Source organism: Astatotilapia calliptera, chromosome 19 (genome assembly GCF_900246225.1).
Source record: "Astatotilapia calliptera chromosome 19, fAstCal1.2, whole genome shotgun sequence".
NCBI classification, from domain to species: domain Eukaryota; kingdom Metazoa; phylum Chordata; class Actinopteri; order Cichliformes; family Cichlidae; genus Astatotilapia; species Astatotilapia calliptera.
This window is the reverse complement of record NC_039320.1, coordinates 1025212-1041438: the sequence shown is the minus strand read 5'-3', so window position 1 is coordinate 1041438 and position 16227 is coordinate 1025212. Positions and strand designations below refer to the sequence as shown.

Below are 16227 nucleotides of genomic sequence, written 5' to 3'. Positions count from 1 at the left end.
AATTTCCAGAAGCCTCGCAGTTTTGAACAAAGTGAAACAATTCCTTGATAAAGATGCACTTCGTACTCTGTACTGTACCCTGGTTCTTCCATATCTTACATATTGTGTGGAAGTGTGGGGAAATACATATAAAAATACAACTAATCCATTAGTCACAGTACAGAAACGAGCACTGCGTATTATTCACAAGGCTGGTTATCTAGATCATACTCACAAATTCTTTCTTCAGGCAAAGTTACTTAAATTCCAGGATCTGGTTAATTACAATACATCCATAATTTTGTATAAAGCTTTTACTAAACTTTTACCGGCAAATTTACAAACTAGATTTGAAATTCGAGAAAAGGTTTATAATGTGAGAGGCTTTGGAGAATTCAAATTACCCAGAACTCGAACAACCCGTAAAGGTTTTTGTGTGTCTGTATGTGGTGTGAAAATCTGGAACAGTCTGAGTTTACAATTGAAACAATGCAAAAATATTCATAGATTTAAATTTCTCTACAAACAGTTGGTCTGGTTACAGTATACTCAATGATGCTTTTAGTGTGCTCTGTAATGTCTGTCCTCTTACCATTGCTGGTATGGATTCCAAAAAAATAAATAAATAAAAAAGTGTGCGTATGTATGTACATATATGTACATGTGTGTGTAGATATATATGTATGTATATGTATGTGTGTTTGTTACTTGTAGTTATTACTGCCTGTTACCTGTGGTAATGCAATTTATAATTTATATATTCTGTATTCAGTTATGAAGGCTCTAATTGTTGTTTGCGAGCTGCCGCTTAGATGCTTGTATGTGTCCGGGGCTGTTGATGGGTCTGTATGCAATGATGGGCGTAGCTGCGGGAAGTTTATTGTTTTTTTTGTTGATGAGTGAGTATAGGGGTGGGATTTAATAAGTTTTCTTTGTCCCACTCCTTTTTCAGGCAATTTTTGTTTTGTGTATTTTATGTTCAATATAGGTATTTGTTGTGCCTGAAAATGAACAAATAAATGAAAAATGAATGAATGAAGAACCTAAGATCAGAATTGAGCATGCAAATGCACAATCAGCCCCACGGCCTAGTTAGCGAAGTTTAGACTTACTGTACTATAAAACTAGTTGGCCAGTAAGATGTTAGATTTTTGTTTTTTTGATCAGTTAGCCCAACAGCAACTGCTAACTACAGCCTGACTGGTTTCCAGACTCATGCTGGACTTGACTGATACAAATGGACTGAAAGCTTCCTCGTGTGCCGCTCATGTCAGACTAAATCTGACAGACACATGTGGACCAGAATCTGCTCACATTTGGTCAGCTGGAGCCAGAAAACCGACAAGTTCACTAAAACGTCAGCACTGTTCAACACCTGCATACTAAACTCTGCAGTCATACAGGCCACATGAAAGTCTCTGTCCTCCGCACTCTGTGTTTGAGCATTCATGTTCACACTGACCACAAGCTGGAATCCTGATGCAGCGGCACTTCACCCCACATACAGTAGATACAGATTTATTTTGGAACACTGCTAAGCAGGTCACACTGTTAGCCAAACTAGCATGAGCCAAGCTGGCAGCGTGTGTGACCTACATTCTCACATGCCGAGCGGTGTCCTAATCCAGGCTGTAGCAGAGCAGGAGGTGTTGTGTTGTTCAGAGAGGTCACCATGGAGCAACACAGTGACTCAGCGGCTTGAGGTGGATGTAAAGTAGCCGCAGTGGGTTCAAAACAAGGTCACCTGCTTTCTAAAAAGGTCATCTAATTTTAGTGCGCACTAGTTTCCTTTCCGCAAAGCAGTAACAACAGAGTTAGATGGCAAGAAAATATAAAACTTTAATAAAAGTACATAAAACTAATGAGATGGAAATAGTAAAATAATTGTATCTTACCTCAGACACACAGCGAGACGCTGTTCCAGGTGTGTCGGTTCTCTGAAATAAATTCTCTGGCTCCTCAGAAGTTGTCCCAAATCTGCCCACAAGAGCTCAAACTGCCCCACTGACATCCTGACATATGTACGAACGCAGCCGTGACACAGCTTCAAGTCATGGCTCGAACCGTGAAATTCTCCCTGCTGCTATTGTCTCATAAGAATTAGACGAACCCAAAATCTCCTTTTATTCCTTCTCTTGTTTAGGAATTCATCACTGCTTGATGTTAACTTCATTTTTTCACGGTTTGTTTTTTGACGATACATTTTCAGAAAAAACGCAACACATTTAGTGTATATGAATGTTACACGACAAGTTTGGAGCTGAAAAATATGGAATTTCGTGCCGCTTTTTCACAACGTGCTCAGTGTTTAATGGTCTTAAACAGTGCTTTAATTAGATCATGTTGTTTTTTGTAATTACAATGATTATCCCAATGTAATTCCGAAACACCACCTCTAACTACAAACACGCACATTTTACAAAAACTGAAGAGTTTATGCTTTTGAGGCAGAATTTAGGAAGCACTGCATTGTTGAGATACACAAGTGGGTAATTTGCATGTTCATCACATCACTAAACTTCAGTTATAAAAGTTTGTGACAGCTGATGTTATTTTAGCCCGGAGTCCGTCTGTCTGTCTTTGTGCATCTGAGCGGGTTTACAGCTTCTGAATTTAGTTCACCAATCTCAGTCAACAGCAAGTGTGATATAGAGCCAGTGTTACTCCCCGAAACACGAGTTTTCCATGTTTTTGCACACAAACATGGAACTGGTCCCTCGTGGAACTGACTCATGGTTAAAAGGGGGAATATGACATCCTTACCAGTTCTGCTTTTTCAGCAGTAGTACTCAGCAGATTTTTTTTGTTCTATAGTGCCTCTAGATTTATAGATACTAGAGTAACTGGTGTCAGGTATGGCTTGTATATGTGTTTGTATGCTTATTATTTGATCACTTTTCTGATGTTTCAAGATTTTTTTCTCTTGTTTGTGTGACTATAGGACATCTGTGAGGACATCTCAGATCATGTGGAGCAGATTCACGCCTTGCTGGAGACGGAGTTCTCTCTGAAACTACTGTCCTACTCTGTTAACATCATTGTTGACATCAGGTTCGTCTCCACAAGATGAGACATAATTTAAATTTCAGCACACAGTATACAGCATAATTGTAAGAGTTACAATGTAATAACTCTATTATGTAGGTACTGGGTTAAAAAGAGTAGAGTAATGAATATAGCTGTTTTTAACGCCCAGTTGCTCGTTCTGTTCATATATCTAAGACCTACTATTAATTAATAATGGGTGCCCTTTTATTACAACAGCTCACAATCTGCCCACAAATCTAAGCAAAAATCTGAGAAAGATGAAGTGGTGGGAAAGTATTTAATATCTATGTATGTACAGTATACTGTTACTACAAAATGTTACAGTGTAACCCTGAAGAAATGACATTGCATGTTTTGAGTAACGGTCTGAAACATTAATGATGCAAAGCAGAAATGTAAGAATGTTAAAAACAGCTTCTTTCATAGTCATTGGGTTTCATAAGAAATACATAACGATGCACATGAGCTATCGGTAAACGTTGTACCTCTTGTGGTTTAGGACGGTGCAGCTGCTGTGGCACCAGCTGAGAGTCTCGGTTCTGGTCCTGAAAGAACGTCTGCTGCAGAGCCTGCAGGACTCCAACGGAAACTACACCCGGCAGACTGACATCCTGCAGGCCTTCAGCCAGGACCAGCACCAGGTATCAGACACACAGACGAACAAATCTCATGTTTTAGACGCTCTTTTATTTTTAAATCAAGTATTTCTCAGCTCCAAAAGTTGCCTCTATCAGTGAGATCTCAGTGAATTCAATCAAACAGACTGACTGTGTTTAGAATCACACTGAGAAGAAATAAATACATTTGTTAAATTTCACAGTGATAGTGTCTGTCTGATACATTAAAGTGGTTATTTCTTCATCTAGACCCGCCTGGACGCTCTGACAGAGGTAGACGATTGTGGTCAGCTGACTATCCGCTGCAGCCAAGACTACTTCTCTCTGGACTGTGGTATCACTGCCTTTGAGTTAAGTGACTACAGTCCCAGTGATGAACCCGAGGTCCGGGTAGCAGAGTCTAATAGTGAGGACACCCTAAAGGAAATCAACCAAACCCAAGACCCAAACCAGGAACCAAGATCTGAGGAAAGTGGAGATCCCCATCTGTCAAACCACAAAATCCATAACAGTTTACCGGAACTCTCTTCTCCCAGTGACTCAACAAACCATAACCCTTCTTCATCTATTTTGCTCACAATGCAATGTGGCATGCCTAACCACAATGAAAGTGCGAAGCGCCCCCTGCAGGGTGAGTTCCACAGCACCGAAGTATCACCCACACAACCATCACTTCCCAAGAGAGCTGCTATGTTCCTAGATGGAGCATCCAGGGCGGAGGACTCAGTGGGAGGTTCGGAGAAGGTTAGCCCAGTCTCAGGGATCCAGTTCCAGTCTGAGCTGAGCCGAAGCACCCCGTCTCTCATCTCTGCCTCTCCTCCAGACCGCTCCAAGTTCTGGTTGGAACTGGACTCAGTTTATCCGGAAAATGTTTCACAGTCCTGCGAGAGCCTGCAGGTTTGTCCTCCTTTGTCCTTTGTTTTTTCACTTCAGTAACAACATTTATAAATGAAATGAGCATAAATCCAGAACTGCAACAGAGACATTTTTACCTATTGTGAAAACTACATGTACTGAAGATTTGCCAAAGAAAACCATTTGTTCAATTTCTGAAAAATAAAAACAAAACAGTAAAAACTTCAGGCAGGATGCTTAACTTTCGTAAGAAAATATTGCACCAACAAGCAATAAATAGTTAATGTAACTTATCTTTACACAGATACAGCTGGATATAGATTTAAGGAAAACACAACTAATTTAAAACTTTCACAATTCACAAGGATATACTTGAAGTAATACTGGCTAATAGCAGAACATAAAGACCATATATTTTAATATCTCAGGAGACGTGTTTGTTTCTTGGGGAACATTGAGAATGTCACAAATATAGTATACCTGCAGCAAAATACAAAACCCCACCGCCTACACAGCAGTAGGCATCCTTGTTTGCTGCCTCAGCGGTAAACTGTAGAATGTAAGTGAGTTGCAATGAGTTGATGATGGCTGCATCCACAGATGGGTCTTGTAATAAAACAATGGACTCCAGCTGGCGTCACGACTATCGCCGTGACACAGAGGTAGCCTCATAACCTGAAGAGACAGAAGGATCTCTTGTTAAACCCACACATTCTTCTGTTTTGTCTTGCATTTCTTCCTATTGAGACAGAGATGGCTTTTTATTGATGTTAATTCTCTTCCACTATATGTACCCAGTGAACATAAAGAGCTTCAGAAACGTCATCATTAACTCAAATTTCCATTACAGGTGATGAATGGGTGCAACATACGTAGAAAAAATGCAAGCTCCAGATACGGAGGACGCTCAGGTGGGAGTGCACAGAGGCTTCTGCCTGACCAGAGGAGCTCATCTGGGGCCAGACCAACCGCTGACGCCCCCCTGCCTTTGCAGGACCTGAAGTCTCAGAATGAAACATCAAATCAAATGGAGAGGATGCAGAAGGAGACACATACACATAGTGAGGGGGACTCTGATTCCTCCTTGCCTTCTCCCATGAGGGAGCAAGCTCTCTCTTCAGACTTGGAAGCATCAGGAGAGGAGTCGGACCCCCGACCGCCTCGTAGCAAGGCGGCGGTCTGGATTGTAAAGCGCCAGGGTCAGAGGGTGAGAGATTATTTCCTTTGTTTAGGAGAAAAGTTTGTGTTTTGTTCAGACAGAGAAGGACAGAGGCATATTACAGAGCGTTTGTGTGTGTGGTAGCATTTTTCTCAGATTAATTGGAATTATTTGCCATCTGAAGTCAGTCTAAATCGACATCTATTCGTTTTCATTTCTTTCATTTTGATTAATTTATCATGTTTTAAAGTAGTGGAAACTTTTGTAGTTGATGTCTTCTCAAATCACAAGCATGCAGTACTATACTAATCACAATTTACCTGCAAGTATCCAGTTTAAATAAGAGCTGAGATCAGGAACTATGTGGTCAAAAACAGAAGACGAGGTTAGCAAGTACAGAAGTTTGACAACTGCACGTACTCAATGTTCCACTGTATGTTTATTTCCTACTTTCTTGTCTGATAGGGTCCCCAAGTCTCATCCAAAGGCAGCCCAGACAGGGAGCACTGGTATGGGTCAGAAGAGTTCCTGGCTCTCCCTGCTCAGCTCCGCAAAACAGAAATGCTTGCTATGAAACTAGAAAGTCTGACTCAGACCGTCCCCTTGGTTAGTTAACAACTAGGATCCTGAATACTGTGTCTGACTGTCCATCATTGTAATCTAAACTGCAACCACTATTGCTCTTTTTACATCTAACTGCAGAGGCCAGGTGGCTCTACCCAGGATGTGGATGATTGGGATTTGACTGAGCTCAACCCGGACTGGGATGTAGGAGAGAGCGGGGACAATGTGAGCAGTGTAGTGGATAGTGGGGAAGACATTCCTTCTCCTCTGCCATCGCTGGTATGAAAATAGTTTCTTTGTGTGTTTTAACTCCAAAAAAAAAACTTGTTGAAGCTGAACGAATGTTCCAATAATGTTGACTTGTGCATCCTCCTGCAGGTTACTCGCAGGCGAAACCTGCTTGGTCGCTTTAGCCCCAGTTCCTCGAGCGATGTTGCACCCTCCCTGGACGAAAGCATCGAGTCGGGCCCGTTAAGTGACCTGCAGTCTGAAGAGGATGAGGGGCGAAGGTCAGCAGAGCATCAGCCTCCGCTGACCCTGCCCCTGTTGAGAGGGCGTGAATGCGCGTCTCTGGTGCAGCAGCTGCTGGAGGACATTCACAGTCACGACAAAGACCCTGATATCTGGAAGAAGATTGAGGTATTCCTATCTAGTCTTCACGTTATCTGTCTGTGTTCAGGCTTTGATACATATGTAGCTCATTCCCTCTACTGTCATTTACAAGTTTGGGGGCATTTCTCATCCCATGAAAATGTGCTTTCCTAGAAGCTTCATTTCGTTTTTGTTCTACTGCAAACATCCAGCTTCACACTGAGCACCAGCTTGGTATTTTTTACCTTCCTAAGTATCCTCTGATGCTCAATCCAATACATTTTTACACCTCTGACTGTATTAAAACAGTAATATTCCTTATTAAAAATTACTACCTGTAATTACTTTTAAGTCTGGGGTGGTAATTTATGCCAGCACAGTTACATTGCAGTGGAATTTCTCCTGCTACTTAAAGAGAAATCCTTCTTTGTCTTCATTTTTGATGATGACGCCATTGCAGTTTTCTATTTTTCCGAATATACTGTAAGCAAAACAACAACTCTTAGGAATGTTGACTGATTTCTGTTTGAGATATTTTGCTCTATGATTGTGTGGGCGGTTTACTCTTTAACATTTCGTCATCATCGCGATTATTGGAGCAAAGTATTCTGACTTATTAACCAGTCCACACAGACAATGTTTTAACCTCCATCACTGAACGTACAGAGACTCGCCCACACATGACTTTAAGTGTAGTCTATTTTCTTCCAGTAATACTTGTACAACCGTATTTTTTGGACCATAAGGCGCACTGGATTATAAGGTGCATTAAGTGAAACAAAGCAGTCAGATAAGTCAAACTTTACTCAACTCATTCTTCTTGCTTCCTCCACTTTTGTACCATTGATTCATTAATGTTGAATCCTCTCGCAGCTGCTCTGTTCCCATGTTGTTGCAGTATATTAATGACTAACCTCGTATTGTGGATGGATTATCTCAGTTGTTCTCCTGACTGAAGTTTGGTCGGTTTACAGCATCCTGCCATGCGATTACATTTGTCCCTAACCATCGGGAACCCAACTTTTATTGAGTGGAAAAAAAGTTAGCTTCACTGTTTATGTTATGCTAACATAGCTTTGTCTCTAGCGATCACGTAGCACATCGTTATATACCAGCTAGCCCAACTTCAGTAACCCTACAAACGTCACTGCTGTTTAGTTTTCAGTCTTCTTTATGTTGGAAGTGACAGCAGAGCTGTACGTTTTAGTTTTTTCAAAAATCTCTCAGTCAGAACATGCTATATCATGTTTAGGTGGAAACTAGCGAGCTAACTTCCTGCTAACTTCTAACTCTGTTAAATTTAATAAATTCTGTTTTCATGGATGCCTGGATGTTAAACTTAATTGATACACCTGGTAAAGCACCAACGCTGATCATTTTATTAAAGGTGAAAGAATTTAGACAGTTTTTAACTCTCAGTGATGCCGCAGTGTTCGTTTGACTATGGGACCTGAAGGAGACTACAGTAGCTGTAATGCTTCGACAATCCATCAACCATTGCGGCTTCGTAGCATATCAAAGTTGTACTAAAACATTTTTTGACAGACTTTTGAGCGCCGTGTACCACATAAAATCGGTTCGAGGTCAGTAAAGCCCAGCAGAATTCATACATAAGGCGCACCGGATTATAAGGTACACTTTCGATAAAAAAATAATAAAATAAAATGAAAGGATTTTAAGTGCGCCTAATGCAGAAATTATGCTAAGTCATATTTTACATAAGTCATCCACAGCAAACTGTGCAAATGACAAAATTAACTATTGATCTTATCACAAGCATCAACATTTCTGCACTCAGTTTAAAATCTGTGTAAAAGCACCTGCGATAGTAGGAAGGGTATTTGAGCATAAGGCATATGTTACTTGCACATTTTTGAGGCCGCCTTTAATGCTAAACGATATTTACAGATTTGTGCATAACATATGCCAACATCCAGTTGACATGTTTTTTTAGGGTCTTGCTTTTTTCAGCAATGCCATAAACAGGCTCAAGGTGTCTGACAGGGAGGCAGCCTGCATAAGATGATCACTTAAATAAAGTATAATTTTAAAAAAACAACTAAAATAAATAAAGTTCAAGAGAGTGAACTGGGCGAGCTCTTACAATCTGGAGGCCACAGTGAGCTCAGTGAACCTACAACGTCGGCCAGTTATCAGTAAGAATAGGCCAGGACTTCCTTGTGATGTGGGCGGGGCATAACACAACAACTCCAAAGTAGATTTTGCCTGTACCTCAATAGAATGGCTCAAGGGTGCTAAACTAACCTGCCAAAAGTAAAACTTGGAATGTTTGTGTTTCACTGGTGTAGCTGGTTTTTACTGCCAGTCTTTGAGATAGATCTCTGCACTTTCATTTAGACAAAAGATGACAAGTTGAAACAAAATCAGTCCAACATCCACTTTTGCCCCTTCAATGAAGCTACCTTGATGGATTGGAAGGCTAGTATCGGATTGTCCACTGGCCCTGCTAATTCATCACCTCACTTCAAAAGGTCACGTTTGATTGGCAGGCAGATTATTGATGAGGTTTGCCTGGTGAACTAATCAGTCATATCTGTCATATTGAATATCGTGAAATGCCAATAGCTCTGGGGATAAGTTCCTATCATGGCTGCTTGTTTAATTAGTGCTATAAAGTGGCTCTGTCGCCTTTAATATTTCTTTATTGTTTTATTTTACTCAGGTTTATTTCACTCTCTCACCTTTATTGCCTTAATATTACAATTCTTAATACCCTCGACTCCCCAGGCAACATTTTACTTTGCTGCTGTAACATCTCAGTTTCCCCTCAGGGATCAATGAAGTTCAGCGTGCCCATCTTATCTGGTGCTAGCCGGGTCAGAAGCCCACCTACAGAATTGGACAGCTGTAATAAGATTAACAGTGAGAATGGTCAGGGTCCTTTTGAATCAGTCTGAGAATTAAAGTGTCAGCTGTGTGAGGGGATGTCCTTGGAAATGGGGATCAGTGACCCGGAGGGTTATAAATTCATTCCCCACATTAAATTCTGTCCTCCATGTTACCAAATTGGCCTGATTGGCCATAATAGTGACTATTAATGATGATTTGACTGTTGAAATGTCAAAGTTGCCCTCTTTTTTTGCTTTTCCTTTTTTGATGTCAGTCTTTGGTAGAACGCTGGTGCTGTAGTGAACCTCCTGGTCTGCAGCAGCCTTTCTGGATCCACTTTGCATGGTCTTTGCATCTGCCACTGTTGGTTTCCTCTGGGTTTACATGCCTGCTACATTAATTGGTGATTCAAAATAGTTTTTTTTTGCCCCAATAATAGACTGGTGAGTCTGTGTCTCAACTTATGACAGCTGGGAGATGCTCCATCCTTTTAATGGCCCTAAGCTGGTCAAGCGATCAAGAAAATGAATGAATGGATGATCAATATCAAGCTCAATCTCATGTGTTAACTTAAAGGAAGACAAATGGGAATCAAATCACAGTGTACTAGTAATTTCAAAGTGTCCCACATTGGTGTAATGTTTCCCACATCCCTGAGTATGTGAGGATCTGCTTGGGTATGAGGAATGTAAATTTCAAGGTCAGAGGGTGAATTGTGTTTGATGCCTTGACATTAGAAAACATTGTTTTAGCTCATGGTGCATTCAGGCTTTCCCTGAATGTTACTAACAGGAAGGAATAAAAAAAAAAAATCACATTCAGACAACACCCGGCGCAGAGCATTGAGTAAAAAACATGTAACTCCAGAGAGTTACAAAAATAAAGAAATATTCCTAATTTTGAATTAAAACATAATAAACAAACACAAAAAAATCCTCCCAGAATCAGGAATTATACCCTGCTGTCTTGCAGAACACCTTGTGTTAACCACACACACATAAGCAGACACACACACACACACACACTCCTCATTCCTCTCTGCTCCTGGGTAATTAGCTGATTAGCTGCTTAATTAGCAGCATGTAATCATGGCGATGGATGAGCTGCCTAATTGAGGAAGTGAAGAGAGGAGAAGGAGCGTCTCAGTGTGGAGGGTGACATTCTGTCTCTCTGCAAAGAGTCTCTACTGAATACAACCGAGCAGATTAACATAGAATGAAAAATCATCCGTCCAGGGAAGAGAAACTGTGGAAAGATCACTGTTGGAGCAGAAATGAGTCAAATCTAGGAGCAGAACACGAATATAATACGTCCGGCACCTCTCGTCTTCTCGGGGGAGAAGCTCATGGTTGTGTTTGCAGGTGGAGTTGAGGAAATTTGATTAGAGCAGAGACAAACTGAGTAGAAACTCTGAAATGTCAGTAAAATATAACAGGAAGGGGGCAGATATCTACCTTTATTCTCATGGATTTAGTTCTTTTAATCATAGAGGAACCATAAAAAAGCTTACCTAAGCAACACTTTGTTGCTTAGTTGATTGTTCTGATTATTGAGTATAATCTGAATACTAGTAGATCAGATCAGTTTAAGTGAGTACAGTGGAACCCCGGCTTACGAAGACCTCATTTAACGGAAAATTCAAGTTACGAAGGCACTTAACGGCAATATTTCTGCCCGTGGTACGGCAAAATGCCCGCGTAGCGAAATAGATAGAATGGAAAATTATAAAAAAATTCAATTCAATTTCATAATGTTATGTACATGTACACATACGTATGTATGCATGCATACGTATGCTTTCTTCAACCTCTGCCACCTCCTCCTCCACCAAGAACTTCGTCTTCAGCCAGCATCGCCTCACTCCAAAGGCAATGGAAAAAGGTGCTTTGACATACAAAAATTTTGACTTACGAAAGACCCTCTGGAACGAATTAATTTCGTAAGTCGGGGTTCCACTCTATATTCATTTTGAAGCTTCAGCCTCAGAGGTTTGGACGTCATTGTGTTGGGTTTTTGGATGATCAGGACAATGGCGCATTAAGTGATGAGCTAAGGTTATCATGATTGATTAACTGTGTGGTTGCAACAGATCCCCATCTGATCTGCTACTGCTACTGACTCAGTATAATAAAATGTTGTTGCTGGAGGTTGGTGACTGTCGCTAGGTGAAATTTGTTACAAGAAGGGTGCTCCACCAGAAGCATTACACCTGAGCAACTCATGGAGACACAGCTTCAAATTACGAGTAATTTAAAGGTGTAACAAAACAGTGATCATTAATTAACCTGTTTTTGAAAGCTAAGCTGTTGAAGTGTGTATGACCAGGCTGTATTTATTATAGAAGCCCATGTTATGCCTCTGCACACAATGGGTTTGTACCAGTGAAGTAACATAAAAAATTGTACTTTGTAAAGTAAATTATTTGTTTTGACTAGACTGTAACTCCATTGAATCACAATTTTTCCTTTCTCCTCCCCAAGTCAGAGCTTCACTCCTTGTTTCTGTTCTCTCCGTACTGTTGGACATAAATATTTTATCCTCCCGCCTTTGACCGTCTAGACATTGTTGTCTCAACCTTGACCTCCTCAACATTTGTAATGTCGGAACCGATCCTCTCATAATTTGTGTCCGCATCACGTAAATCTGCGGCTTGTTTCCTGAAAGTTTATGAGACCAACGCAGGAGAGATACATACACAGAAATCCAAAGTTCCTAATTGCGCTGTGTGGGACATGACACGTGAAGTGGATTTAAATTCTTTAGAAAAACTAAAAACTATGGAGAAACAGCCCATTGGTTAGATAAGTGTCCTATACATCATGTGATCACATCGTGTGCACCGCCTGGGCCAGCGTCAGCGTCCTCAGTGTGAGGTGTCTGTGTGTTTGGAGGCTCTGCGGCACGCCAGCCTATCTGCGAGCAGTGGGAGACAGACAGACAACAGACTCACATCAAGAATCGTCTGATTGGCCCAGCAGGGGGGTCAGGGACGCCCACCGACAGCAGAGAGGATAGGAAAATAAGAGAGAGGTGGAGGATGATGAGGCGGAGGGGTGTTATTCTCTTCTTTTGTGCTTCTTTAGATAAACAGGGTAAGGGGGAGGTAAAGGAAAAAATGACAGAAGTAAAGTTGTTTTCAGCCTGGTAATGTTGATTCTGAACACTTTATCACACAGCCACTGATTAAAAGCTGATAGAAAATACACATTTGGCACATACTAATTAGGGTTGTAGGAGGAACATAAAGATAATTTTGTGTGTAGCTGATCTGTACTGTGACCTTTTCTCGTGTAAAAGCAATCAGTGCAGATTCCTCCGTTAAAGAGTTTATGACACAAGGTAGTAAAATTTGCCACAGAAGCCAGCTTATTGCTAGAAAGCCATGTTCTCATTTTCATTATTGGAGACAATGCAGTATATTACAGGCTGACAGAGTATCCCACGAGCTCTCGCTTTTGTTCGATTTAAACCCATGAAATGTGCACATTGTCATTAATATGAGCAGCAGGGCCGTCGTTGTTGGTCTTGAGTGTTTTTTTCTTGAATGGAAAATTAAGTTATCCCACATATAATAAAAGTTTTTGTTCTGAGAGTTAAAAGTAATTACTCTATGACGCTGATATGGCAGATGTTTAGCTTTAAGTCTGCAGCGACAGAGTGGAAGATAAATATTAAACATAAATAAGAGCCAACAAATATTTTAGAGATTCAATTCACACATTGGACAGCTACTCCCATGATTGTTCCTTATGACTTATAACAATGCTTTGTAATGCAACCAACAGCATGGTACTGAAAATACTCCCTCTGATGCAATTTTCATACTTAAACATTCATCCAGTGGAGCAGATTGGACACTTTAGTGGGCCAATTTGGTCCTGTAATGCCGGTATAAAGGAATGTTTGACTGGTTATAACACCACTGTTGACTAGATAACCATTTCCACAGCAGCAGAGAGCTGGATAACTGGCAGTGGTGGGCGGGGCTTTACCGGGACGATATTAGAGATGCAGTCAGGTGTGAGAGTTGTCTTTTTACTCTCTGTTAATTTGGACATCTTTCTTTCTTTCTTCCCTTTCCTTTCCTCCTTCCTTCCTTCCTTCCTTCCTTCCTTCCTTCCTTCCTTCCTTCCTTCCTTCCAGGCGCACTACAGATAGACAAATTTCTAATAATTAAAAAGGCAAAATGAAATTCCACCCTAATGTACCGTGGAGACAGCTGCAGTCCTGCCCTATCCAAATATTCCTCAGAAATCAGCTGCGCAGGTTCCATGTTTTATATGACAAATAATTTTAATGAAACTCTAATCAAAATTTCCTCCCCTCGAGTTCTTTAATTTCGGCGCAGCGGTGGAAAAGTGTTTGGTGTTCGAGTTAGTCAATCTAATAACGTAGCCTGCTGTGGAAATTATCCATCTCACCTCAATCCCCCAAAATGTTTTTGGAACCCCGCTCAGAAAAGTCATCATTTCGTATTTTGTTCTGGTTTTTACCTTCACCAGGTGCTGAAATTTTGTTAAGCTAGGATGCCAGTCATCCAAATTCATTAGCTTATAGCTAAGAGCTACCATGAAGGTTAGCATGTCTGTTTTCTTCAAGTATGTGGTGCACGACCCAGAAAGCCTTGAGTCCCAGCATTCGTGTGGATTTTAACCAGGTACGTGGATGCACTTGCAAACCGTGCAGCCCAGGGCCATGAACAGTGGCATATAGAGAAGAGAAGTTGAATATGTGTTCAAGTTTCACCTGGCCTTCAAGACAAATACAAGCAGTGTTTGGGTTGTTAAAACGTCAATTATACAGTTAAGTCATTTGAGCTTAGTCTGTAGTCTTCTAAGCCTAATGACCAGACAGTATACAGTAGGTCATCTGTTTCTATAAGTACAATCTTGCATGCAGTCATCAGCCAACACTGCACACAGACAGCATCGATCTCCGCCCAGACAGCATCGATCTCCGAGTGAGAGGAAGGACGCTAGCATCAACTAGCTAGCCGGTCGTCACGGCAAAGCTACAAGAGCGTCTCTCAGCATGGGCCCGAAAAAAGTTCTGTCAGCCGAGGAAGGAGACGATATTAAGAAGTCGCTGGAGTTTATGACAGAGGAGATTTCTACTGTCAAACTGCAGCAGAAAGCCATCCTGGACCTGGTCGAGGAAGTTAAGGCTCTCCGCATCCAGAACGCCGAGAAGGATCGGCGGCTGGCGTACCTGGAGAACAGAGTGGCGGATTTGGAGCAGTACACCCGGATGAACGATGTTATCATCACGGGGCTTCGCATCAAACCCCGGTCATACGCCCGGGCGGTCGCCACTGACAATGTAGGAGGGCCAGGAGAGGAAGATGTCAACTCCACGGAGCATCAAGTGGTTACCTTTCTACGGTCCAAAGGTGTGGAAGTGGATTATAACAACATTGAGGCTTGCCACCCTCTACCCCGAAAAAATGACAGTGACAAACCAGCCATCATTGTGAGATTTGCAAACAGAAAACAGAAAACAGCACTGTTAAAACAAGGAAGGAAACTGAAAGGATCCGATGTCTTCATGAACGAACATCTGATAAAAAGAAATGCGGACATTGCCAGGAAAGCACGTTACTTGAAGAAACAGGGAAAAATTCAAAATACATGGACCACCAACTGTAAAGTATTCATTAAACTCAATGGAACACCGGAACAAGCCAAAGTGTTGGTTATCAGAAATATGGAAGAGCTGGACAAATACTGAGGTCAACTTACTCTGGAGGTATGAATACACATGTGACGTGACACACAACATGGCACAGTCCAAAAGAACTTCATCTGCATCCGGCAACAATATCAACATGACTCATTGGAATTCTCTTTATGATAATCTGGAACTGAGAACATTTCGATACACAGACCATAATGTTCTAGACTTAGAAAAGGATATAGACCCGGAAAATAATTTCTTCTACAACATCAGCTGTAACTGCTGCTACTTCACTGATGAACAGTTTAAGCACACCATCAACACGGAAAATAAATTATCAATAATCCATTTTAATAGCAGAAGTCTGTATGCCAACTTCAACAATATAAAGGAATATCTAAATGAGTTGACAAATCCATTTGGAATTATTGCCATTTCTGAAACATGGATCAATGCGGAGAAAGGAATGGACTTTGGACTGGAGGGATATGAAGTGAATTTTGTAAATAGAAGGAACAAGAGTGGAGGGGGAGTAGCTGTGTATGTGGATAAAAAACTAAACTACAAGGTGGTAGAAAGTATGACAACTGTAATTGATAATTTACTAGAATGTATAACAATTGAAATTTATAAGGAAAAAGAAAAAAATGTAATAATTAGCTGTATATATAGAACACCTGGCTCTAGTATTCAAGTATTTAATGACTTCATAGAGGAAATATTCTCTAAAACAAATCAAAAAGTTATGTTTATCTGTGGTGATTTTAATATTGACCTGTTGAATCCAAAAAAGCATAAAATGACCGACGAATTCCTAAACACTATGTACAGTTTGAGTTTACATCCTAAAATAACCACGCCCAGCAGAATTACACCACATTGTGCCACCTT

At 40.9% G+C, this 16227-nt stretch overlaps 1 protein-coding gene across 1 annotated transcript in view; it reads left to right on the top strand.

Moving 5' to 3' along the window:
- The window catches only part of akap6 (A kinase (PRKA) anchor protein 6), a 223063-nt gene that overhangs the window by 43583 nt on the left and 163253 nt on the right, over window positions 1-16227 (top strand). The window contains exons 4-10 of the mRNA XM_026151733.1: window positions 2921-3030; window positions 3527-3668; window positions 3894-4541; window positions 5350-5706; window positions 6124-6264; window positions 6361-6501; window positions 6601-6861. Of these exons, the coding sequence (XP_026007518.1) occupies window positions 2921-3030; window positions 3527-3668; window positions 3894-4541; window positions 5350-5706; window positions 6124-6264; window positions 6361-6501; window positions 6601-6861 (1800 nt within the window). The remainder of the gene's footprint in view (window positions 1-2920; window positions 3031-3526; window positions 3669-3893; window positions 4542-5349; window positions 5707-6123; window positions 6265-6360; window positions 6502-6600; window positions 6862-16227) is intronic.